At 40.4% G+C, this 25,051-nt stretch overlaps 1 protein-coding gene and 1 long non-coding RNA gene across 6 annotated transcripts in view; one reads left to right on the top strand and one right to left on the bottom strand.

Annotated features, from left to right (window-relative positions):
* Positions 1-18,203, bottom strand: part of LOC120581299 (uncharacterized) — a 67,945-nt gene extending 49,742 nt beyond the window's left edge. For all 4 annotated transcript variants that reach the window (XR_005647239.1, XR_005647242.1, XR_005647241.1 and 1 more), the window contains exons 1-2: positions 17,379-18,203; positions 12,247-12,296 (exon numbers count right to left, since the gene is read on the bottom strand). This is a non-coding gene — a long non-coding RNA (uncharacterized LOC120581299). The remainder of the gene's footprint in view (positions 1-12,246; positions 12,297-17,378) is intronic.
* Positions 18,204-18,281: 78 nt separating this feature from the next.
* Positions 18,282-24,229, top strand: CDKN2AIPNL (CDKN2A interacting protein N-terminal like). 2 transcript variants are annotated; one of them, XR_005647238.1, is made up of 4 exons: positions 18,282-18,559; positions 19,853-19,952; positions 23,818-24,129; positions 24,182-24,229. XR_005647238.1 is itself a non-coding variant. In XM_039836044.1 (3 exons), exons 1-3 carry the CDS (start codon positions 18,321-18,323, stop codon positions 23,827-23,829), a joined length of 351 nt encoding a protein of 116 aa, XP_039691978.1. In that variant the 5' UTR covers positions 18,282-18,320; the 3' UTR covers positions 23,830-24,229. The 2 variants fall into 2 exon arrangements, 1 of the variants encoding a protein (XP_039691978.1); XM_039836044.1 differs by having other exon boundaries at positions 23,818-24,229.
* Positions 24,230-25,051: the final 822 nt, after the last annotated feature.

Genomic DNA, 25,051 nt, shown 5'->3' with positions numbered 1-25,051 from the left:
AGATACAGGCATGCCAGTGCCCGCTCTAACGCAGGACCTTACCCTGGTTCTTACACCATTCCTGTGGCTGCACCTGGGTGAAAAGCACACAGACCACTTTCCAGAATGGCTCTCTCCACAGGAACAGCTGCAGAGTCCTTCCATCTCTCAAAAGCTCACTGCCATGGAGCAGAGGCAGTTGTATTAGGATACATCACAGCATCTCGCTGCCAAAGTGACAGCTACAATTATGTTTTGGCCGACAGCTGGAGATGAGAGAATATACAAACAGCCAAGACCTCATGAGCCTCCATGAATCAGCAGTTTGTGTTACATGTCTAGCTGGTAGGTGAGGCAAGCCTACCCTGCCAGTTGTCCAGTCTTCCCTTGGTGGGCAGCCTGCTGGCTACAGACCTCAAGTTAGCACTTGGGACCCTCAGGTGAAGTCCTCCACTGGACAGTGATAGTTAATGCCCCCTTAGGCCACCCCAGGTGTCAGATCTGCAGAAAAGTAGGCTGGTCAAGCCCAGGCAAGGCCCAATTCTTGATTGCCAGGCAAGGGCAGGGAAAGGAAAAGCAAAGGGCTGAGCAGCCCAGCGGGGAAGCCCATTATGCTGGGCAGCCTGGAGGGAGTGTGCTCTTGATAGACAGAGGGTCTTTATAGAGGCCCCAGGACACCACCTCGATGAGGAGCCTCAGGGCCATAAGCTATGAGAAAAGGAATGACATCAGCCTAGGGACCAAGACACCAGAGAGAAAACAGCAGCAGCAGAGGCAGCAGTTTCCACTGACTGAGGCTTCCATGTGCCAGGCACTATGTTGACTGCTTTATATCTGTTCCTTTTCATCTTCACCACACTCAGTGAGGTAGATTCTTTTATTATCCCCATTTTACTGGTGAGAAAACTGAGTCTCAGAGAGGAATTGTGAGGAATGGAGGCTGTGTAGCTGGCAAGTGTGGAGATGGAATCTGAGCCCAGACAATCTAGCTCCAGAGCTTGGTTGGTTTATGCCTCATGATCTCGATTTGGCCCTTTTGATCCAGTCTTGGCAGCTTAGAGACACCCTGTGCGTTCCTCACACAGGGTAGGTTGAACTAGGACCTCTAAGTAGACTTTGGCTTGGAAGCCAAGATGTTGCCCCCAAAAAATAAACAACAGCTTCAGGTGACAGGTGCTGTACCATGGAATTGCAGGGGGAATCTAAAAGCTACCAGGATTTCCTCATTGTACATGTTTGCATGTTCAGCAGAACTAGCGTCATTAGGAAGCTGTTCTGTGGCCAGCACTGCCCCTGGATACAGAGGGCAGGAGCAGGAACTATCCTCTCTCTTTGACTCACAGGCCATCCAAGGTCCCAGCACCCGAAGGTGGCCTCCTGAGCCCAGGGCTTGCCTCTTACTCAGCCTGGACCTAGGTTCTAGCCAGGGCCTCTGGGAGGGGCGGGTTTAGACTCTCGGGATTCTCCGAGGAGTACTGTAGCCCTTTTCAGGCCCCTTGTTGGAGCAGAATTTGCTGCAAACGCATGCAGACAAGGAGGCAGCAGGCTAGCAACTCTGTTCCACATGCTTCCAAAGTGGGATTGTGAAAGGCCAGTGGGACTGAGGTGCGGGTGTGTTTGTATTTCAAGTGGCTGCTGCCCATGAATCACCAGTTTCATTTTGTGCTCTCAGCTCTGTGAAGGCATCATTTCCACCCAGCCTCACATGGAGCTGGCGGCCAGAGCCTCTTAGTGGGGCTATAAATAGCAGATCATCAACTCACCTCCTCTGAGCTCATCACAGGCTCTCCGTTTACTGTGTCTTCCTGCTGCCTGCACGTCACTCACTCAGATTTCCCAGGTGAGGCCTGTCTAAGACCCAGCACAAGCCCTGGGGGCTTCAGGGTTTAGGTCCCCAGAGATGTTTAGGGAGACAACAAGGGCAATGGCAGACTTTTGAAAGGCTCGACATTTAAGATGTCATCATTATAATTTCAGGCCTCTGAGCTCCTCTCCAATTAAACGTAGCAGCAAGGGACTGTCATTTCTCTAATAGTCCTAGAAATAAAAGGCAAAGGACTCACCAAGCACACACCCAGAGAAAGCCACCAAGAGCGGGTAGCAACAAATGAAAGGTTTCTTGCCTTCCTGTGGACTTGTCTCCTAACACTGAATGAAATACTTTATGGCTCACTGGCTTCAGAAGTGAGATCACATTTTTTAGTATTACTCACAGCTACCATTTACAGAGTGCTCCCTGCATGCCAGGCTCTGTGCCCAGCCTTTGCATGCTGCATCTCATTAAGTCATCACAATAGCCATATTGAGTTAATGCTGGCATCATTAGCTTTCTGTAGGTGAGGAGGCTATGGTTCTCAGCCTCACACGGACGGACAGGGCAATCAGATCCAGAGCTCAGTCTCTGAACCACCACACTTTCTGCTCCTACAGAACAGAGCTGTGTGTGTGTCCATGTATATGCATGCATATCTCCATGCATGTATGCGACCAGAGGGGTCTAAACTGTAGTCTCTTTTTCCCAGCTCCATGCACTCCATGACTGTATGTAGGAGCCAGATGCTCAGAGTCATCTTCCCTAAAGTCCCCTGGCATTCTGAATATCCCTTGTCACCATTTTCTCTCAAATCTGATCTCCTTCCAGTTCTCCTGCAGGGAGGGGACCAGACTTCATTGGCTCTCCAGGGCCAGCTCAATGGTCTCCTCATGCCTCCTTCCCACAGGTCGAAACAGGCAGAGGTCAGGTGGGACTCCCCCATTGTCGATCTATTTCTTCCTCTATCTCCCAGAGTCACAACCCCGTTTTTGAGGTCTGGTGCTCTTTACTGGCTTGTCACAATAGCCTTCCAGCTTAGTGCTACATCTGGGGGATGTTTTAAGAACACTGATTCTTGATCCCAGATCAGAGGCCAGGGTTTGGATTTTTAAAAAGCTCCCCCAGTGATCTTGGTAGCTGGGGTTAAGAACCACTTTGTCTAACTGGCCTCCTAGATTCCAGCCTCTCCCTGCTCTAAACCCTCTCACTCACAGCTATCAGCTTAATTTTCTTGATGCATAGTTTAACTCAAGTCATTCTCCTGCTCAAGATCCTTGGGTGGTTCCCCATTCCCTACAGGAAAGCGCAAATTCCCTAGCAGGGCATTTGAAGCCCTCTCCATCCTGATCCACCCACTCTCCTACTAACCCCTTGCCTTACCTCACAGAGTCACCTTTTCCTGTGACAGCCTTCTGGCCCTGCTCTCTTTCCTTAGCTTGTCTGGACTTCAGCTGTCATCTAGACACAGAGGAGCACATAGAAACAGCAGCGATCCTTCTCTAAGACTTTCAGCCCTTCAATAGGAGGAATGAAGGATTATTGCTAAAATGCCCCCTCTTAATTCAAGAGCCACGTGTGCAGCTTTAAATGAAGAGAGTTTTGTGTGGCTTGAAGATGAAAGGAGATCCGCCAGCAGATACAACACAATAGCAGTAATGTGTAAACACAGGATGGGGGTGGAGGGGAGCTCATGATTAATTCAGAGGAGATGGTATTTCGGCATTTTCCTTGCTTTTATTCAAGCCCAGAAGACAGCGCAGGTTTGGTAAGCACCAGGGCCACGTTTCAAAGTGCCTCTCCGGTTCTTAGACATAAGCAGAGAAACATATTCAGGTCTTGATCAAAAGGTCATGAGTGTTTTACTAATATGATTAAACAATGTGTGTGTTTGGACTTTGCTCTTCTTCCCATAAAGAAACATGTACCCCATAATAAAATAAAATGTGACTGTGTTGACTGACAGCATGAGTTACTTCAGAACGGGGCCTAGAAATTGTTCCCTTCTAGTGCTTCAGAGTGAAAATGGACCCCCAAAGAACTTCTGGTTAAATGTGGCAGAAGAGCCTCTCATGAATCTCTGTCTGCTCCCTCCCAATACCCTACCACAAACGATAAAGGAGTAAAAAGAGTTACAAATCCACAAGGTCTATGAGAATAGGAGATAGCAGCAGACAAAGATGTCAGCACATTTTTGGAAGGTGGGAAGCAGATGAAGGAGCGGTGAATCACACAGCAGTGTGGGAGAGGTTGAAGGCCTGATGCCTACAGAGGGGTTCCTGGTGAGAAGGTGGGAAGCAGGGCAAGCTGCAGGGAGAGAGAGGGCAGAGGTGCAAATGGGAGGACTGGTGGAGCCTGTGTAAGAGCACAGTCCCAGTGGCCAGTGGAATCACCACACCTTGCCTACTCCTGCAGAAGACCTGAGGTACTCGCTGGGGAATATGGATCAGCCCATCAGGCACTGTGGAGGGGGCATATGAAGTACAGAACTGAAAATATGGGAAATAAGTGGAAATCTAGATACTAAAAGGTAAAATCCCAGCTCCCTTTCCTCACCTTGCTTCTAGACAAACTGGCAGCCAGTCATACCTCTTAGTCCGAGGCTGGAAACTACAGAATCCCTTTCAGTAGAACTGAGAAGGCTCAAGGGAAAGACGTACTGATATGGACATTTGGGACCCTCAGTGGAAGAGCCAGCTCATGACCAACCACCTCCTACAGGGAAGTCCATCATTAGACAAGCTCTACCCAAGCATCCTGACTAGCTAATCATCTCTTTAGCACACAAGTTTTAAATATGATCAGAGAGTCAAGATTCCCAGACTTTTAAGGCAAGCTTCGGACATGAGGTACAGATATGTGGGTGAAGGGGAGGAATGGAAGAGGAGAAAAAATGCATAAGTTCATGGAGGAGAAGAAAGCTTTTAAAATACTATAAAATCCTCAGGGAGGGAAAATAAGGTTTACAACTCAAGGTTCATTATTATGAAATGTCAGAACACTAGGGATAAAGAAAAGACCCTAAAAGAACCCAGGATGGAAAAACAGGTCAATTCAAAGAATGAAGTATCAGAATGGCACCAGACTTCTCAGCAGCAGCACTGGAAACTGGAAGACAGTGGAGTGAAGCCTTCAGAATTCTGAGTGAGAATTATTTGTGGCTCAGAAATCTAAACCCAAACCATGAATTAAGAGAAATGGTAGAATAAAAGATGCCTTCAGTCACGGGAGATCACAAATAACTTGCCTCTCATGCTCCCTTTCTCAGGAAACTCTCTACCCAAACAAGACTAATCCAAGAATGAGGAAGACATGCCCAGGAGAAGGGATGCCCAGGATGGTGGGGGAAAAGCCCCTGGATGACAGCAGGAAAGGAGGCCCGAGGATGAGCATTCCCTCTGAACTAGAGAATAGAAGACTTTCAGGACAGAGATGGGCCAAATGGATTACCCGACAGGGCAGTTAGGTGGGAAATTATGCTGAGGGGCTATTAGAGGGTTGTGAGAATTAATAGTAAGTTTATTTAAAAAAATGAGTACATAAAAAATATGAGGCAATTACTATCTACAGAAAACCCACAACATATAAACTGTTTAAAAAAAGTAAATGTAATATCAAAAACAATTTACATAGCCATAATAATGTAAACATACAGCATTGATTTAACCAGACTGTAAAAAACAATTTGGGAAGTTGGGGGAAAGAGAAGGAGTATGCAGGTGCTGGTGGCCAAAGAAACAAACCCTCATCTCCCATAACTGCAAGAAAATTGATACTCTCAAAAATTGACAAATCAACAAAACAGCACTATAAGCATATTATGTAAAAATATGGGGAGGAGGTTAAAAGGGGGAAAATCAGCAGAAAAGAATTTAATTGGGTACCTCTGGGGATCAAACCGGTGGTAGAACAGGGGACTGATGTTTTTTTACCACATGCCTTTTAGTACTATTTGACTTTTTATATTTTATGTTTGTATACATTATTTTCATGAAAATGAAATTTGTAAAAGGAAAATAGAAAATATCTTAAATTGACAAAACAAAAAATTTTTAAAGTGTTAAATATTCATTAATTACAGCTCTGTAATTTGTTTCTGTCCTGTTGATCTTCCTCTCCATTTACTCATTCAGGTATTCTTTCATTTATTTTCTTTCAAAGTCTTAAATATTGATTGAAAAATATGGTAGGGTTGCCAGAGAAAATACATTTGGGATATACTTACACTAAACAATTATTCGTTATTTATCTGAAATTCAAATTTAACCAGACGTCTAGTATTTTATTTGCTAAATTTGGTACCTTAAAATGTGGGCTCTCTCTTCACTGTTTTTGCAGGCTAGGCCTGTGGCTAAAAAGATAATGGAATCAGAAAGTTCTTTGGCAATTAATATTCACGGTGTGGGAGATATGTATAGAAACTGACAAAACTTCCTGGTTCTATGCCAGTGGTGATTTGGTATCTACTCAAGATGTGTCTCAAGCAGTGTCAACCAGCTCCTGGCCAGTCTCTGTGAGCTCAGAAGTACATTTCAAGGAGTGCAGGGCCTGTCCTGCGACTGGCAGCAGGGTCTACCTGAGGGCCAAAGGCCTGAGACTCTTCCTTCCACCTGTCCCCTGAGGGCGCAGAAGCTGAGCCCAGGACTCCTACAGGCCATCACTGAACCTGGGCTGCATTTTCTCTCCTGAGAGAGAGGAGGGCAGGATGACAAGGGACCTAAATTTAGGTAAATTAAGGAGAGGGATCACACCCACGTCATCAACTCTCACCTTTTATTGAAAAATTATCTCTTTAAGCTAATTTACATAGGTGCCTAATCTTGTCTACAATGTGCTTATCAAGAGTTTTACTTTCAAAAGATTTTGTCAAACCTGTGGGGAAATGCACTACCACCAACAATTAATGGTAGGGATATAACCACTTTTCCCGATTTGTGCTGGGAAAACTTTTCTTCCGGGTTAATAGAATTAAGACTATGTGCATCTTCCTGAAAGCTAAAATCATCTTTGGAATTTATAAATATATAATTTGGAAGTACATATACATAAATGTATAAAGAGAAACAGCTAAAATCTAGATATTTAAAAAGAAAAATGAACACAAATATAAAGCATTTTTGTTGTTTTGCCATTAATCATTCCTTACGTGAGTAGATGTCAACAGCAGCTAGGCAGGCAACAGGTTTCAGAAATCCAATTGGGATTAAGATGATTAACCAGCCACAGTCTTATTTTACAAAACTAGTAGGCAGAATAACAAACGGTTTGCTTTGCTTAAACATTTTCAAGGCTTCCTAAAAACAAAGAGCTGTGGCTCTATCTATCTATCTATCCATCCATCCATCCATCCATCCATCCATCCATCCATCCATCCATCTATCATCTATCTAAATTGTAAAATATGTAGTTATGTATCTAGTTTAATCATGAACTTATTATAGATGTGAAATGACTGGGAGCTCAGTTCAATTTAAGGGGTATTTTGTATTTTTTCAAGCAGCTCTAATTGTTTAAAGTTCTTCTATTTAAAGATGAAATCTGACTCTATACAGCTCTCACTCTTTGGCCCTATGCCTGCTTTGAAAAGCAAAAAATGAGCTGTCTTCTACAAAACAGCCCTTCAAAGATCTGAAGACAGTCACAGAGCCTCTCCAACTGTGTCCTCTGCTCCTCTGTAACCTGGTCTCCCGGTTCCCCTCCTCCATTCTTTCCTTGTAAGCACTTTAGTTCATCAATGCTGTGCTTAAAATAAGGCACTCAGACTGAACTTCTCCTGGTATGGCCTGAGGCGTACAAAATAGCAAAGAACTACAACTTTCTGTGATCTTGAATGCTGAACATCCATTCACTTAGGTAAAAGCAGCCAGCCACTTGACTGCTGTTATAAGAATATCAATTTGAAGATTTCTGGCAGAGAGAGAAGACCTGTCTAATTCAATTATTTAAAAAAAAAAAAAAAACTTAAGCTTACATTTACAACAGGTTAAAACATTCATGCATTTTGATACAGAAATACCATCTTATATGAATATAAATAATAGATTAACAGACAAACTTGCAAAACAGAAGCTAACCAGAATTTAGTCATTACTACCTTTACAGTAAGGAACTGGGTAACTTCCTGTAGTAGGAAGCCTTTGGGGAATGTAATTTCAATTGCCTTGTGATGTTAATTTGAGGCAATTATCATAAGTAGACTAAAAAGTTTTACATATTATTTGTCCTTGTGAGAGCCCTGTGCTGTTGTGAGTTAGGATAGAGAAGCCCTTGGAGAATAATATTCAGAATATAGACACCTCTTTAAAAGTCATGAATCTCAAGGTTTCAAAGCTTTTAATGTTTCCTAGCCTTTGGCTGGAAAAACCTTCCTCTGTAGATGCTGGGAAGCCAGCTCGAAGAGCTCCAAGAGCTTTCTCCACTTGATATTTTTAGTGCACCTGAATTTTCAGCTTTTCCAAGGCAAAATGGGCAAGAATAAAACCACTGCTCCAGTCCATTTGGCTGTTTTAGAACAGTTTTGTTGTGTATGAAGGGAAAGTAGGTATTTTCCCCCCTTGCCACTTCTAGGACCACTCTGAATTTAGGTCACTTGCTGAGCTTGTATGTGGAGGGAAGGGAAGAAAAAAAACCCTGGGGGCCATGGTTCAGTGCTCTCATCTGACTGCCCACTAGGAGGCCTCCTTGAGCCACTTCCACGGGTGTTTTTTCTCTGGTCGGACTGGCCCTTTTCAAGACCAAAATCAGAACAGAAGAGCTGAAAATGCTGGAGGGTGAATAAGGGATAGCTATTTTTCTAGCCCATGTCTCTGTGCCAGGGCCTCTGCGCTGAAGGCTTTTACAGAGCTTCAGCCACAAAGTGGGGGGCTAAACAAAAAGAAGGAAGGTTTTGCTCAAGAGAGTCTGGAAATTAAAAAATCTGAGAACAGTGATTTGCAGTCTTGCATGATTCACCAATTTTAAAGAGGAAGCCTGTGGCTGGTAGGTATGGAAACTGAAGCCCAAACTTTCTAGAAGGTACTTTGGCAAAACATAGTAATAGCTTTAAAAGTATTCATGCTTTTTGAACCAGGAATTCCACTGCTAGAAGTTTATCAGAAGGAAAATAAAACCTGGATGTCCATAGAAATTTAGTTGAAAGGATAAGTTATAGTAGCATTGATTAAATTTTTTATTATAGTTTTAAAATAGGAAAATGTTCCATTTCAGAAGGAACACAGCAGTGGTTTAGTTTTGAATTGACTCACTTAATAAGGACAACAGCAAGTCTGCCAACTACGTATTTAGTGAAACCAGGAGAAAGATGCAACCTCCAAAGTTTTGATAAGAGCTGCCAAAGGTAAAAAAGCAGGAAACCTGGTGAAAAACCTAGCATGAGGATGGGATGTCGACCCTCAGAGAGTTCAGAAAGCTCCTGCAATTCCCTTCCAGAAGGGGAAGACACCACTCTGAAAGGGAACTATGAGAACAAGACATTAATTGAACAAAGCAAGACTGCTGGGGACAATGAGTAGTCTTGGAAAGCACTGGAAAAATGATAAAACTTTAAAAAGTGAGTATATTGTCTTAGAAACAAAGGCTGTAAAGAAATCTGGGAATGAGAGAAGGTCTCCTCAACGAAGCTCTGAAATCCAGAGAAGAGGTAACTTCTCACAGGGACCATGTTTGAGGTCTGTCATTATGACAAGAGAAACAACTCCCCTGGTCCCATCTGTTCACCCCTCCACTTCAGGGCAACAATAACTACCACAACCAGTGGAACACCACCGGTAAGACACTCAAAGGAAGGGAAATATGAGTCAAGGATTCTATCCAGACTAACTGATCTTCAAATATAAGACCTATAGATGAACATTTTAAAACCTGTGAAAAATCAGGGAATATTATTATCATGAGCCTTTTCTGAAGAACCTACTAGAACCATGAAACAGCAGTCTCAGCACCACTGAGCAAGGCTGAAAAAATCCAGGTAAAAGGCCCTTCCTTTAGCATTGAATGTATTTAACTGTAGAAATAAGAGTAAACAGATATGAAGGTTAGGGTGAAGGATCAGAATGCAGATGTTACATGCCTTAATACTGCAGAAATTTCTCACTGCTAATAAAAAATTGAAGAACAGAGAGAGAGAAGGTAGGAAAAACAACGAATTAACTGATCACCTCAAATTAATCGATTCAAAAGACAGTATTTAAAGTTTCCAAATCAATGTTCATAGCAGCATTATTCATGGTGGCCACGACATGGCCACCAAAGTGTCCTATGATCGGATAAAGAAGATGTGGTTCATATATACAGTGGAATGTTACTCAGTCATAAGAAAAAATGAAATATTACCATCTGCAACGACATGGATGGACCCTGAGATAATCATACTAAGCGAAATAAGTCATACAGAAAAAGTTGAAAACCATATGATTTCGCTTATGTGTGGGATATAAAACTAAAAGCAACAGAGACTCATGGACATGGACACTGCATGAGTAGTTACCAGAGGGAAGCAGGGAGGGAAGAGGTAGATAGAGGTAAAAGGGATCGAATATTAGATGATAAAAATAAATTTAACTTTGAATGGTGAACACACATGCAATATTGTTGAATTGTATACTTGAAACCTATTTGATTTTATTAACTGATGTCACCTCAATAATTTTAATTAAAAAAATAATAAATACAATAAAATTTCCGAATCAAGAAAAAGCTTAAGCATGTGTAACATAAACATTAATATTGATAATTCTACTGACTGTGTGATGGATGAGAAGCGAAGGGTAGAGGGTGAGATTACAAGATAATTTTACTGTTGCTCATAGTAGGTAACCAAAAGATAGTTCCCAAAGAGAGTGGACCAACAGTATTTTATAAATATAACTTTTAGAACAAATTGTAAACCTTCCTAAATATCAAAACCACATTAAGAAAAAGGGCAAATACATAATGAAAACACAACACAAAATAATAGATTTGAGACCAAATATATCTATCACCTCAATAAATATCAATAGGTTTAACTCATGTTTTTAAAATAGTTTTCAAAATAGATCACAAAGCCCAATCCAACTATAGGCTATATATGTATAAGACAAAATGATTTAGAAAAGTTAATAATGAAAGAATGGGCAAAGAAAGGCATACTAGAATAATATAAACATTAAAAAATCTTAATATCTGACAACACAGAATTCAGAACAAAAGGTTTAAACAAGATAAAGAGAAGTGCTTTTTAATGCTAAAGACTACAATTCACCATGAAAATTTAAGTTATGAGTATATATGCATCAAGTAATGCAGTAGGAACTTTCATATAATAGAAACTATAGAGATGCAAGGAGATTTAGACAAGATCCACTAAAAAAAGAAGACTCTGATTCACTTTTACTAATCTAAAACAGACCAGTGGTCAAAATTAAATGAGGATCTAGGAGTCCAAACAAAACAATAAAAAAGGTAGATGTTCTGATATGCATCATACATTATGCCATGAGATTAGAGAATATATTTTCTTTTCCAGTGCTCTAGAATATTCATATACACACAAAAGCTTTTATGTTAGGCCGCAAACCAAACTTCATTAAATTCCCACTGTAAAAATAATATAGATAGATAGCATTCTATAATAACACAATAAACACTGACATTGATAACATATTCAGAAAACAAATAAAAAGTACCCTTCTATTTGGATGTGTGTGTGGGGTCTATATTAAATAACTCCATGATCAAAGAGAAAATACGAATTCAAAACTACAGAATTTCTAGAAAATAATAATAATGAACATATCATATAGAAGGATCTATCAGTACAGTTAAAGTAGTACTCAAAGGAAAATTCATAGACATAAAGAAAGAAAAATAAATGAATTAAACAGCTGGCTCAAAAAACTAGAAAAATAATTTAAATATAAAGCAAAAGAAAGAAAAAGGAAAATTAATAAAGATAAATACAGAAATTAATCAACTAATATAGCAAATATTCAGTATAACATAAATAAGCAAGCTTGTTCTTAGAAAAAATTCAATAAATTAGGTAAGTCACAAGCTAAGTTAATCATAATAAAAAAGAGATATACTAATACCCAAAATAAGAAATTAAAAGTTAAAAATATTCATACAAAGATTAGAAGGTAAAACACAAAATAAAGCAAAATAGAAAAACCATAAGCAAATAACTTACACAATTTTATGCAGATAAATTTGAAAACTTGTATGAAATATACAATTTCATCAGAAAACTAAAGATAGAAAACTAAAATAGACAAATTTGCATATTTTTCAAAATAATTTTAATATTATGCATAAATATAACATATAGATATGTTATATAAATTAAAATAACACTTTTAATAAATAAATTTTTCAAAATAACTTGACGAAATTTGTCAAATTCTTACTCCCTTTCTACCCCAAAGAAAACTCAAGAAACATCAGGCCCATGTTTTATAGAATTCTACAAATCTACTAACCTTTAAAGAACAGATGATTCCAGTGGTTTTTAAATGCTCCTAGAAATAGCCTAAAAAAAGAAAATAAAACAAATTCTTTTTATAAAGCAAATATAAGTACATAGATACCAAAATATAGTAATTGTAAAAATAAAGAAAAGAGAGGCCAAACTCATTTTAAAATATCATTGCAAAAATCCTAAGTTAAATTTTAGCAAATAGAATCCAAAAGCACACTGAAAAAGGAATATATTGTGACCAAATGGAGTTTATTCTAGGAATTAAAAAAAGATCTAATATTAGAAAATCTAATAATATAAATCATCATATTAATAATTTTAAATAGAAAAAATCATATGAGCATCTTTATAAATATTGAAAATGCATTTGATAAAATTAAATACTTATTTTTGATTAAAAACATTTAGTAAAATGGGAATTAATACATATTTCCTCAAAATGAAAAAAAATTTTTTTCTCAGCAGAAAAGCAACAGTTTGCTTAACAGAGAAATATTAGAGACATTAATATATAAGATATGTTAGACCCAGTAACCATGCAATGTAGATATGACAAAAAAATTAGTGGTAAAAGAATTAAAGAGAAACACTCTAGATTATTTTCTAGAGTACTCTCTAGAATTCTCTTAAGTTTTCCAGGCCCAAAAGAATTGGTGAGGAATGTTCTAGAAGATAATCTTAGGACTGGAGGAAAGAGAAAGAACGGAAAGAAGAGGAAGAGGAAGGAGAAATAAGGAGAAGAGAAAAAAAGGAGAAAAAAGAAAGAAAGAAAAGAAGGTGTGGTGGTTTGAAATACATTCATTTGACACCCCATTCAAAATGTGGAGCCTAATTCTCTTGCCCCTGAATGTGTACTGGACTTCGTGATTGACTTCTAATGCATAGAATAAGTTAGAAATGATGGCATATGACCTATGAGTCCATGTCATGGATGATATTGTGGCTTCTGCCTTCCTCTTTCTTGGTCCACTTACTCTAAAGCAAGACCCCTCTGCCATGTGAGGACACTCAAGCAGCCCCATGGAGAGGTCCATATAGTGCAAAAGTGAGACCTGTGGCAAACAGCCATGTAAGTGAGCCATCTTGGAGGTGGCGCCTTTAATCCTAAACAAGCCTTCACACACATGAAGCATCAGTCAACAATAAATTGAAACCTCATCAGAGACCCCAAGCTAAGCCCCTTCTGCATTCCTAATTTAAGTCATTAAATTTAGGAATAATTTGTTATGCAGCCACATAACTAATACAGAAGGCAAAATAAAGTCATTTTTAGATTGACAAAAAGTGAGCATGCCACCGGCAGACCTGTACTAAAGAAGACGCTAACAAAACTTTCAGGTAGAAGGAAAATGAAACCAGATTCAAACTAAGAGATAGAGAAGAAATGAAGAATAAAATGGTAAATATGCATACAAATCTAATAGTTCACTGGATTTTAAAATATACCACATCAGTAAGACTTAAATAAAAGGAGAAGATGTACCATGATTATAGATTGGATGATTCAATATTGTTCAATGTTAATTCTCCCCAAATTGATCCATAGATTCAATACGATTCCAATTAAAATCCCAGCAGCCTGTTTTTCTAGAAATTGGCAAACTAATGCTAAATTTTGTATTGAAAAGCAATAAACTGAAATAGCTCAAAAAATTTCGTAAAAGAACACAATCAGAGGACTCCAATGATCTGATATTAAGACTATAAAGCTACAGTCAGGTTGGCAAACTATGGCCCGTGGGCCAAATCTAGCCTGCAGTCTATTCTTAAAAAGCCCACAAGTTAAAAATGCTTTCTTACATTTTTAAACAATTTAAAAAGAAACAAAGAAAAGTATGCAACAGGGATTATGTGTAGCCCACTCTTTAGAGAAAAAGTTGGCTAACACTTGAGCTACAGTAATCAAGACGGTATGGTATTGATAAAAGGATAGACACATAGACCAATGGAACAGAATAGAGAGTCTAGAAAGAGACTCACCACATATATGGCCAATTGATTTTTGACAAAGGTATCAAGGTAATTGAACGAAAAAAGGATAGTTTTTTCAAAAAATTGTACTAGACCAATTAATTACACAACCATATGCAAAAAGAGAGAGAGAGAAAGAATCTCAAACTACGTTTGGAGGTAATTCTCCATGGGTATCTCATGTTCCTGAACACTGTAAGAATTAGATACTAACTCTCCTTTTGCTCCAGACTGTCTTTTCAAGGATATTTGCCCACAAAACAGCCTAGAGATAATGTCTACCTCTAGAGCAAAGGGCAAGTTTGTTTACTCTCCAGATAAAAAGGTAATATATTGCTCTGGGGCAAAATTTGGGCAGGTTTGCTTGCTGTCCTTTATAAAAAATTGATATTCCCTAAGCTTGTGGTTCTTCAGCTGTGATACAGACCTACTGTGTGAACTTGTTTGTACTTCATCCACCTGGGCCTTTTGGCATAACCCCTGTGGAACTTGAAGGACAAGGAGAGCCAATGTGAACATGAAGCTCATGCTACCTGTTGTGCTGTAATAAAGTTCTTTGTCTCTGTCTTAGGAGGCTTATGTCCAGCATCCATTGAACTGTGGCAGGGTAATTTGTTAGCTTGCAAGTAGGGTAAAATCTTATATCCTTTTTTACTGCTCTTGACAACCCATGTCTTGTATCATATACAAAAATTTACTTGAAGTGAATTATAGACCTAAATGTAAAATCTAAAACTATAAAACTTCTGGAAGAAAACAGAAAATCTTTGTCATTAGATTAGACAAAGATTTCTTAGGCAGGACCAAAAAGTGACTCATAAAAGAAAAAATAAATTGGACTTCATCGAAATAAAAACATCCTCCTCAAAAGATACTTAGGATTGTTAGGGCAGTAAAACTATTCTGTATGTTACTATAATGGTGGATATATGTTTTTATATATTTGTCAAAATCCATAGAACATACAACACCAAGAGTGAACCTTAATGTAAACTATGGACTTGGGATGATAACGATGTGTCAGTTCAACAACTATACCACTCTAGAGTGAGAATTTGATAGTGGAGGAGTGTGTGTGTGTGTGTGTGTGTGTGTGTGTGTGTGTGTAGTGGTGGTGGTGGTGGTGGGCCATATGGAAATTTTCCATATTTTTCTCTCAACTTTTCTGTAAACCTAAAACTCCTCTAAAAATAAAGTCAATTAAAAAGGGCAAGGAATCTGAATAGACATTTCTCCAAAGAAGATATACAAATGGCCAATAAGCATATGAAAGATGCTCAGTATCATTAGTGCATAGGGAAAAACAAAATAAAACCACAATGAGATACCACTTTGTACCCACTAAAATGGTTATAATCAAAAAAGGGGAAAATAATGTGTTGACGAGGATGTAGGAAAATTGGAAATCTCCACTGCTGGTAGAAATGTAGAATGGTATAGATGCTGTGTAAAACAATCTGTAAGTTCTTGAAAAAGTTAAACATAGATCAAGCCATCCACTATATATCCAAGAAAGTTGAAAACATATGTCCACACAATAATTTGTATGTGAATATTCATAGCAGCATTATTCATAATAGGCAAAATGTAGAAACTACCCAAGAGTCTAGCAACTGATGAATGGATAAACAAAAGGAGGTGTATTCATATGATGGAATATTATTCAATCATGAAAAGGAATGAAGTACTGACAATGCTACATGGATAAACCTAGAAAATATATAAGTGAAAGAGCCAGTCATAAAAGATCACATGGTGTATGATTCCACTTATTTTAAATATGCAAAATAGGAAATCTATATAGACAAAAAGTAGCTTATTGTTGCCAGAGGCTGGAGAGAAAGGGGAGTGGTTGCTAATGGGTATGAGCTTTCTTTTTGAGGTGATAAAAATGTCCCATATTTGTGTTAATGGTTGCACAAATATGGGACTAAACCAAAATCACTGAATTATATACTTCAAATGGGCGAATTTTATAGTATGTGAATTGCATCTCAAACAAAGATGCTTAAAAAAATGAGGTAGGAAAACTGATCCATCTATACAAGTAAAAGCTCCACTCTGTGAAAAGCTGAATCATAAAAACAAATTAGAAACAATAAACTGGGCAGTAATTTGACACAGGATCCTATAAAATGTTAATACTAACATTTCTAGACTACTTCATATTTTGAAAGCTTATTATTAAAAAATACCTATTTGTGCACTTTGGGGTTCTTATAACCTACATGCATGTCTCAGTATGTTTATATGTTGGTACATATATGCTTATGTCCCATTAGTGTTAAAGATGATGCTAAATAAGCTACTTTCTGGATGACCCCTTAGCTTTTTTGCACCTCCCCCTTTCCGCCCCCAACCCATGGTGTGTAGCTGCAGCTGCTGGTCACAGATCCCAGGTTCCTATTTCTCGGCCAGCCTCTCCACCACATAATTCTCTGACCAAGAATTTGGTTCAGAGAACGCTTATCAACATCAAGTATTTTTCAAAGTTTGGTCAGCCTCAGGTGAATCGATTACTTAGGGCCTTGGCTCTGAGCATCCAGAGATGGGCCTGGGAATCTGCTATTTTATCAGGCTCCTCAGGAGATGTGATTTGTACCGTTTTGGGGGTCCCAGCTCCCGGCACCTATTTCTGATTGCTGTAGAGAAGCTGAGTCTGGATTTAGTTTCATAGCCCTGTTCACTTTCTCTCTGCTCACCAGGGTGAGAATAGCATGCCTCCCTTTTGTTAAAAATAATGAGATGTTACTGGGCCTGGTGCTGGATCTGGAAGCACAGTCTACTCATTAAGACTGCCTGGTATTTCCATTTTGCCTGGGGTTTCTGCCTGCTGGGGACCCTGATGTCCTATCAGAAGCTGCAGAAGCAGCAGAGAACACAGTTAGCTCTGCCCTTGAGCTCCACTCACAACATAGGGCCTACACTGGAGCCCTGAATCCTGAATTCAAGGCCCAGCTCTGTACTCTACCCCACAGCTGATGGGGAATGATGAGGAAGCCTATTAGGTGAAGAACTCAAGGCTGCTGGAGGCTCAAGTGATTTCCTTGTTACTGTACTTGAATGCTTTCAAGGATGGGAAATGCACCACTTAAAACAGAGCTTTTCTGTCTCTCAGGTAGTTTGTTACCTGACCCTAAACAAACATTCTCGCCAGCTCACCTGCTCATCTCTGGACTCATCCATTCTGGCTCCTTCCAATCTCTTTTGGAAACACAGGCATCACTGCTCTGGTTAAAATCCATCAGTGGCTCCACATTCCCCTTAGGACCTACCATGGCCTACTGGTCTTTGTGGCCTCATCTGCTCTGTGATCCCGTATTCTTGGACCTTGTCACCCAGCTCTTGTAGTTCCCTTACCAGGACAGGCTCTGTCTTGCCATGGCCTACTCCTATTTATGTAGTTATCTCCTGTTCACGTCTCAGCTCTCCAGCATCATTTCCCTGACCCCCGCATCTCGGCCAGATCCCTTGTTTACTTATGCTCCTAGCACTCTGGGCCTCTCCTTATGAAAATTTGTCAACACTGACATTTTTCATCTGAGCAATTAGATATTTCACTAATGTCTGCCTCCCTTGGATATAGTAAAGTTCATTAGAGCAGGGCTCTGAGTTTGCTCTCACTGCATCCCCAGCACTTGGCAAAGAGCCTGGCAGGTATTTAACTGGATGGATGACTCGCTCTGAGAAGGTGGGCCACAACCTGGGTAGGGTGTTGGGACCTGTGGGAACCAATGATAGACCCGGAGCAGCTACACATATAAGTCCTCAGAACTGAGGGAATTCGTCTGCGAGCCGGGTGCCCAAGAACCCCCAGGGAAAGAACACAGCACAGTTCTGGCTGGTATCCAACTGTCGAATGGGAGAGGGGCGCCCGGTGCCGTGGTTGGGGGCCTCAGTTTCCCTACCGGTTCCCCGCGGGGTCGACCGCCCCTGCGCCCAGGAGCCACGGAGCTGAAGTGGTCTGAGGGGCCGGGCCAGTCAGGCCGCCGCGCCCAGCGAGGGCGCTCCAGGCCGGTCCTCTGGAGCAGTCGCGCGCCGCCGGGGCCCCTCTAGCCGCGGGGAGGTGGCGCAGTGCGTGTCGGGAAGGCGGCGGAGGGCGCCATGGTGGGTGGCGAGGCTGCCGCAGCGGTGGAGGAGCTGATTTCGGGGGTGCGGCAGGCGACTGACTTTGCCGAGCAGTTCCGTTCCTACTCGGAGAGCGAGAAGCAATGGAGGGCCCGCATGGAATTCATCCTGCGCCACCTGCCCGATTACCGCGACCCGCCCGACGGCGGCGGCCGCCTGGACCAGCTGCTGTCCCTCTCCATGGTCTGGGCCAACCACCTCTTCCTGGGTTGCAGGTGCGGACCCCTGCCGGCCGTCTGATTCGACCCCCTGTCTTCCGACCTGCCGCCCTCGCCCAGGGCTGACCCCGCCTCCTACCTCCAGCCGCACTGGCCAGGCCTATGGCTGATCCCCACCCCAGCCAGCCTTGGAAAGATATTTAACCTTTCTGAGCCTCAGTTTTCTCATTTAGAGAATGAGTTGTGATGACTACAATATTAAAGGGTGAAAAACACTTAACAGGTTGCCACCTAGCAACAGCACCATACATGCTGAGCGCCAAACTTGCCGTTGTTATTTGTGTTGCCAGTATGAGCTCAAACCATCAGTTTTGCAGTGTATTTTAAGTCCATTAGCTCCTTTCACCCACATAGCAAATGCAGAGATAGAAATTGAGACCGCCAATTTACATACGGTGAAGCTGAGAGAGGGGAAGTGATATCCCAAGGAAGGGCCTTGCAGCTTCAGGCAGGATTGATGGATTTTACGATTTATGGCTGGATGTAATATGTGGCTCTTGCCTTTTTCTCCTCACTCCCCAGTTGGCTGGACCCTGAGCAAGAGCCAGCCTTCGCCTCACTGCTTTCCTCTTACGAAAATAACAGATGCCTTGCACCCTTCCCTCCTACCCCACCATGAAGGTGGTAGCAAATCTTGAGGCTCCCACGTTCTTTTATTTTAGCTTTTCCTGAAATTGTATTAGGATGAGATGACTTGGCTTAGTCCTGCTTTCTGTGCTCCTTGTGGCTATCTGACTCTGGTCACATGGCTCCTCTAGCCCTAAGCTACCTGGTTTTGATTTCACATGTTAGAAGTTATTAGAACAGGATTTTGAGAAGCAGCACCATTTGCATCCATCCTTTTTCTCTGTCTCCTAGGTGCCCCTGGAAATTGTAGTTAACAGGATCCAAGATTCAGCAAATGTCAGAAAAGTGGAAGAATAAACAAATAATGTTATTTTCATTAGACCAACATTCCATGTGTTCAAAAACTAAAAATTTTTTGGCCCTCATACCATATCCACGAATATGTACTGCCAGATGTACAGTGCCTCTATTTTTGTAAATCTTTTGTTTGTTTTGTAAATTTGAAACACCTGCTCTATTGGCATTCCTAGAGCCACTTTTGTATCCCCAAGTGGGAAGAACTGTTAACTAACCTGCTGCTGAACATGTATTGGTTTTCCCCTGTAGTATCAAATCAGTCCTCTGAGTTGAGTTTACAGTCCATTTGCCTGCAATTTCTTGTTAGCCCCATACTAACAAGTAATTCTTCCCCGGTTCTTAACCTTACTACTCTTTATTGTGCAGTTACAACAAAGACCTTTTAGAGAAGGTGATGGAAATGGCTAATGGGATTGAAGTGGAAGACCTGCCACAGTTTACTACCAGAAGTGAATTAATGAAAAAGGTAAATAGGATTTCTAAGTACATTTGAAATGGTACAGTTAAAGGCCCCTGTATGTATGATGAAATATTCTATGAGTATATATTGTTTCCTGAATGTTTGTTTACTATCCCAAAGATCTAAACTCTTTTTTATTTCTCCGTAATTGGTATAAACCTTTATATCTAGATAACAACACAGAATGATAAATTATGCATTGTTGGTGGAGTAACATACAAACCTAACCTCTTCAGTTCCTCTAGGAACATTGTTCTGACCTTTTTGCTTGATTTTTGAAGAAAATATTGGTTAAAGTGCTACAATTTCCCACTTATTAAAAAATCTGGTTGGTAACATTAACTCATTCTTAACCCAAAAGGTGAGAGACTGACTAGTGTTGTTTGGCCTCTCCGATTTGCTGATGGGAATGTAGATGGGTTAATGTCCACACATCATAGCTGTTCTGTATTCTGTAGGGTTTGATATGAGCCCGTGGATTTTTTACATTGTGAGCTGTTGCCTGTAGAACCTTGTATCTGGATCCCGGGGCCGGGCTGTGGAGAGTGTGGCAGAAAGAAGCTGAGATGGTGGGGCTGAGCTACCCAGCTGTTTTTCAGAATCTCCCAAGACATGCTCTTCATCATTTCTCTAGGTCTCCCAAAGTTTGTTTCTTTGTCACTTTACTTGGGCCTCTTTTTGAAGGTTCTTGAGGGGATGCCTAGAGTTTTAGTCTTTCTAACTCCAAAACCTACTATAGCATAATACAGAGAAGGTGCTCAGAAAATGCTTACAAAATTGACCAAAACAATAAATTAAAAGGCTGCTGGCCTCTTTCTTAGTTCTACCCTCAGAAACAGATAAGCCCTTGTCTCATCCTAGTTGGGTCTTATTTTGGAAAGCAGGGCATATAAAGAGTTTCCCTTCTGTGCGACTGGTTGGATCTCCTCATGTAATACTTTAAAAATTCTCTGGGCAGTCAGTCCTTCAGTGCCCCAGAGTGATGAGGTTCCTGGGGCCTAGGTAGGGGGTGGCTAGATAGTTGCTGGCTGCCTGAGTGTACCCTGTGAGGGAGAGGCAGGCAGAGAATAGGGTGAACCTTTATTTCCTAACTGCGTGTGGCAGATTCTTTCCTTGTGTTTTACTCCTAAGGTATTCTGCCCTCCCTAAGATCTTTCACATCAATTTTCTATTACAGTATACTTCTCTGCCTTGTATGTAGCTGTACACTTTCCAGTCATGCTGGGCTATTTGAGATCAGATCACTTCATGATATTTGGGCTGCAGCCCCCAGGAGAGACTAAAATGGTTTCGTAATTGATATGCATATCCTTAACATCCATAGACCACTGTGAGGAAGTGTATGTGTGTTGAGAGGAAAGATCTCTTTAAACTGTTATACACTGTAAAGGGATCCCTGCCCTGGAATGTTTGTTTTTGACACTGTCATTACACAATAGTATCCTCCTAAGAAGAGTCCTCAGGCATGAACCTGGCATCTTTGAAACCAGCTTTGCCATCATACTAAACATTAGCACCTAACTACCTGGAAGAAGCCTGCAGGAAGCCTATACTTGTGTAGTCCTTTGGTATTACATGTATTTCAGCTTCCTTCAAATATAACTTACGTTTTCTCAGTAAGTAACCAAATTTAATCTTAGACTGTTGATGCCACTGAAAATAAAACTCAAGTTGATGCTGAAAAGTGAGGTACTTAGAGGGCACGCAGTTTTGCCAGTTGTTAAGACTCTTCTAGGCAAGCCCATCCTGAGAATGAGTCATCTGATCCGTGTGCCATGACAGATTTGGGCGATGTTGAAGGTTGTCCCTTCTCCATTGAAGGCTACCTTGAGAGCCCACTGGAAAGAGAGCCATGGGGACTTTGCAGTAGTTCTTTTGTGTCTTGCTTGAGGTTTTTACATGTAATAGATGCTGGTAAACCTTAAGCAACATTGCCAGCCCAGAAACAAACAAAAAAACCCTTGACGTTGAGCCATGCACCTGAAAATGTCTGTTGTAGTTCTGCCCAGAATTGATCTTTAGCTCTAAAATTGGACTTTAGTTGGGTTTTAAAGCTAGCTACCAAGTAGAAATGAATCACCTGGCATTGTTGGTATCTTAGGACTAGACAATGAAGATGACTTAGGGACATTAGCTCTTTAAGGTAAGATTTTAAAAATACTTTATGGCTATTCTGCAGTTTTGGGGCAAGTGCATCTCTGCGGTTTGTCCAACTTTTTTGTAAGAAAATAAATGAGCTTTGGCCTCTGGTGGTATTTGTCAAACAGTTGCAGCATATGCTTTTTCTTTTGAAAGAAGGGGATTTAGTCACAAATATATTGAACAAACAATCCTAATTATCTAACAGTCATCCCTAGTTACCTACCTACCAGCAGCCTTTGTGGTTGACCAGCTCTACCCATTAATAAGCAATAATTAACAAATGAGTAGCAGCTCTCTCAGGAAGGGTGTCATTACTATGACTGTCAGAGTTAATGTTTCCAAGGCATTGTCTTAAGGAGAAAAAGGAGTGATTGACTAGGAAGCTGTCATTATTGGCCCAAAGAATTTGTCAGCTTAATTACTTGTCCATTTTCCTTGAAAACATTTTTATCCAAGAGGGAAAATGGCAGAATAGAAAGTGACTATATGAAATGTGAAAGAGAAGTTAGAAAAACAAGTGTGCCTGCATTGCAGGAGGTTCTTTATTTGTGGATTATGTCCAGTCTTGGCAAGCTCGAAGGTAATGGAGCAGCCATACCCTTGATGGAAGGAGATGTGGTTCTAAGGTGACAAGTATTTGTATTCAAAAAAAAATTCAGCCTATCAGATTAGTAAAATCAAGTTTTGTCTTGTATCCCCAAGATAAATGCTCAGTGGAACTACCTTTTCCCTTTATTCACTAGAAGCCGGGAAACCTGCCTCATCCCACAGGCCAGTCTGTTGCCTGGAGCCCAGGATGAATGAATCATTTGCCAACTTGTGTCAAAGACCATACTTGCAGCAACCAAAGCCAGTGGCAGCTGTTGTGCTGCTATAATCTTGGTCTGTCTGATCAGAAATTTGAGAGACAGCTTAGGGAATCTCCTTCCCTTTGGCCTAAAGATGGTTTTTTTAGGTCATACTGCATTCTCCTAAAAGTAGAAAGACCTTATATTTTGCTTTTGCTGAGGAATTTTGCTTTTTTCATTTCTCAAAGACTAGAGAAATAGGTTTGGCTAGGAAATAGGTCATACCTTGAAAACTCTGATTACTAAAAAGACTCAGGTTGATTCATTCACACTGCTAAATGTTAAGGAAATCCATTCAAATACAAGGTGACAGCCAAAATGATTTCTTCACACCCTGCTTAAAAGTTGTCTAAAGCCAAGTTTAAATTTATCAAAGGTGCTAGAGAGAACCCAGAAAGAATGTATCTGTTTTCCTTTGCCACTATTTGAAGACAAGCATTTACAGTTTCTAATAGTGTGAAATCCAGAAATACTTAACCTTCACATCTCCTAAATATTCTGACTTGATGTGAAATGTTGTGAATTACTACCTGGATTCAACTAATTTTAATTTAGAACAATAAGTGTTTGTGTGATTCTGCTTTTAGAACCCTTCATTGTGGAACATGCCAGGAAAAAGTTATATTTTAAGTATTTCTGTTATCACTTTAAATTGTGAACATTTATAGATCACAGATGACAAGACAAAAAAAATAGGTTCTGACTTTCAGATGGATGGGATGGTCAGTGTTCTGCTGATTTTTTTTTTCGTATGTAGTAAAATAGTAATAATTTGAGTCTACTCACCATGTAGGTCATACATAAGTATTGCATCACTGCTATATTTTATGAATCTGATTCACTAGACTGCATAGCTATATAACCTTTTTTTTTCCCCCCAGCATCAAAGCTAAGGCAGAAGATTCATCATATTTTCATCATCAACTACAGGCTCAAAAGGTGGCTGGGACAAATGTGACATTGACCGCAGCAGCTGTTAAGACTCCTGGTATCACCAAAATGTAGGAAAGAGGCAGCTGGAATGAAAGTGTCAATTTAAAAGTTCTTATTCTTCAAGTAGCTAGCTCTCATTGTAAAAGAATGCATGGATATTTACATATTTATAAACTATATCCTCTTTTTTATTTTGTTTTTGAATATCAGTTGAACTTTTTGTTAAAAATGCATATTTTTTTATGTTGATGTAATGGCAGGTGGATTTTACTATTTTGGATTTCTCAACAATGTACCTTGATGTAATGGCAGGTGGATTTTACTATTTTGGATTTCTCAACAATGTACCTTTAAATGTGACTGTTTTATAGTCTTTTTTTTTCCCCTACTGAGGCAAACCAGATCCCTTATTTTCTTATTTTTACCTGAAATTTATGCCATCCATATATCCCAGTACCACACACACTCATCTTTTTTAAAGAGATGAGTGAGAGTCAAACCACAAGCCTTGGGTACCCATCAGTTCATGGGAAGAGGCGCCCTACCAAAAAAAAATTAAAATCTGCCTTTATTTTAAAACTAACTGACAAGATTCCACAGCTTGGTCCAGGCAGTCAGTCGATCTATAGATTCTCTAGAAGTTCTCCCAGGCTGCCGATTAAAGCCCATATTCTCTTCTTCTGGAGGGAGCCTGAGGCCGTGGTCTTCTAGACTTGAGTTGCCATGCACATGGCCTTTCAGGAAATATTTTAGTGCAGTGCTGCTTTGCTCTGAAATTCTGGTATTAATTTTACTCTTTTAGTTAATATATCTTCTTTATCCTTTCCCTGTTCCTCTTTCGTGCTTAGTACCCACTACTAAGTACTTATCTCTAGCCATAAATACTGAGAGAGGGACTTCATTTGGGGGACAGCAATGTAATAGCCAATCACAGCAGGATTCACTCATGGTGCTTGGTCTTGTGGATAGTGGTGAATAAGATGGTGGATCCTTCCTTAGCTTAATTTACTGGTAAACTCAGGTAATTGAACAACCAGAAGTGCTGAAGAGAGCTGGCTGTGGGAGCACGGTGTCTGTGGGCAGAGAAGTGAGATGACTCTTGCCCATGGTGCAAGGCTAAGGCCAGGCTGCACACCTTAAATGGGCCACATCTCTGTGCAGCTTCTATCTCTAAATCTTTTG

This window comes from Pteropus medius, unplaced genomic scaffold (genome assembly GCF_902729225.1).
Source record: "Pteropus medius unplaced genomic scaffold, Ma_sr-lr_union100, whole genome shotgun sequence".
NCBI classification, from domain to species: domain Eukaryota; kingdom Metazoa; phylum Chordata; class Mammalia; order Chiroptera; family Pteropodidae; genus Pteropus; species Pteropus medius.
This window is presented reverse-complemented; position numbering and strand designations above follow the sequence as displayed.

Bases quoted from the DNA above. Each gene is read 5' to 3' on its own strand.
- CDKN2AIPNL (XM_039836044.1), top strand. From the start codon at position 18,321: ATGGTGGGTGGCGAGGCTGCCGCAGCGGTGGAGGAGCTGATTTCGGGG. The intron at 18,560-19,852 runs GTGCGGACCCCT...TTTATTGTGCAG, and splicing joins CACCTCTTCCTGGGTTGCAG to TTACAACAAAGACCTTTTAG.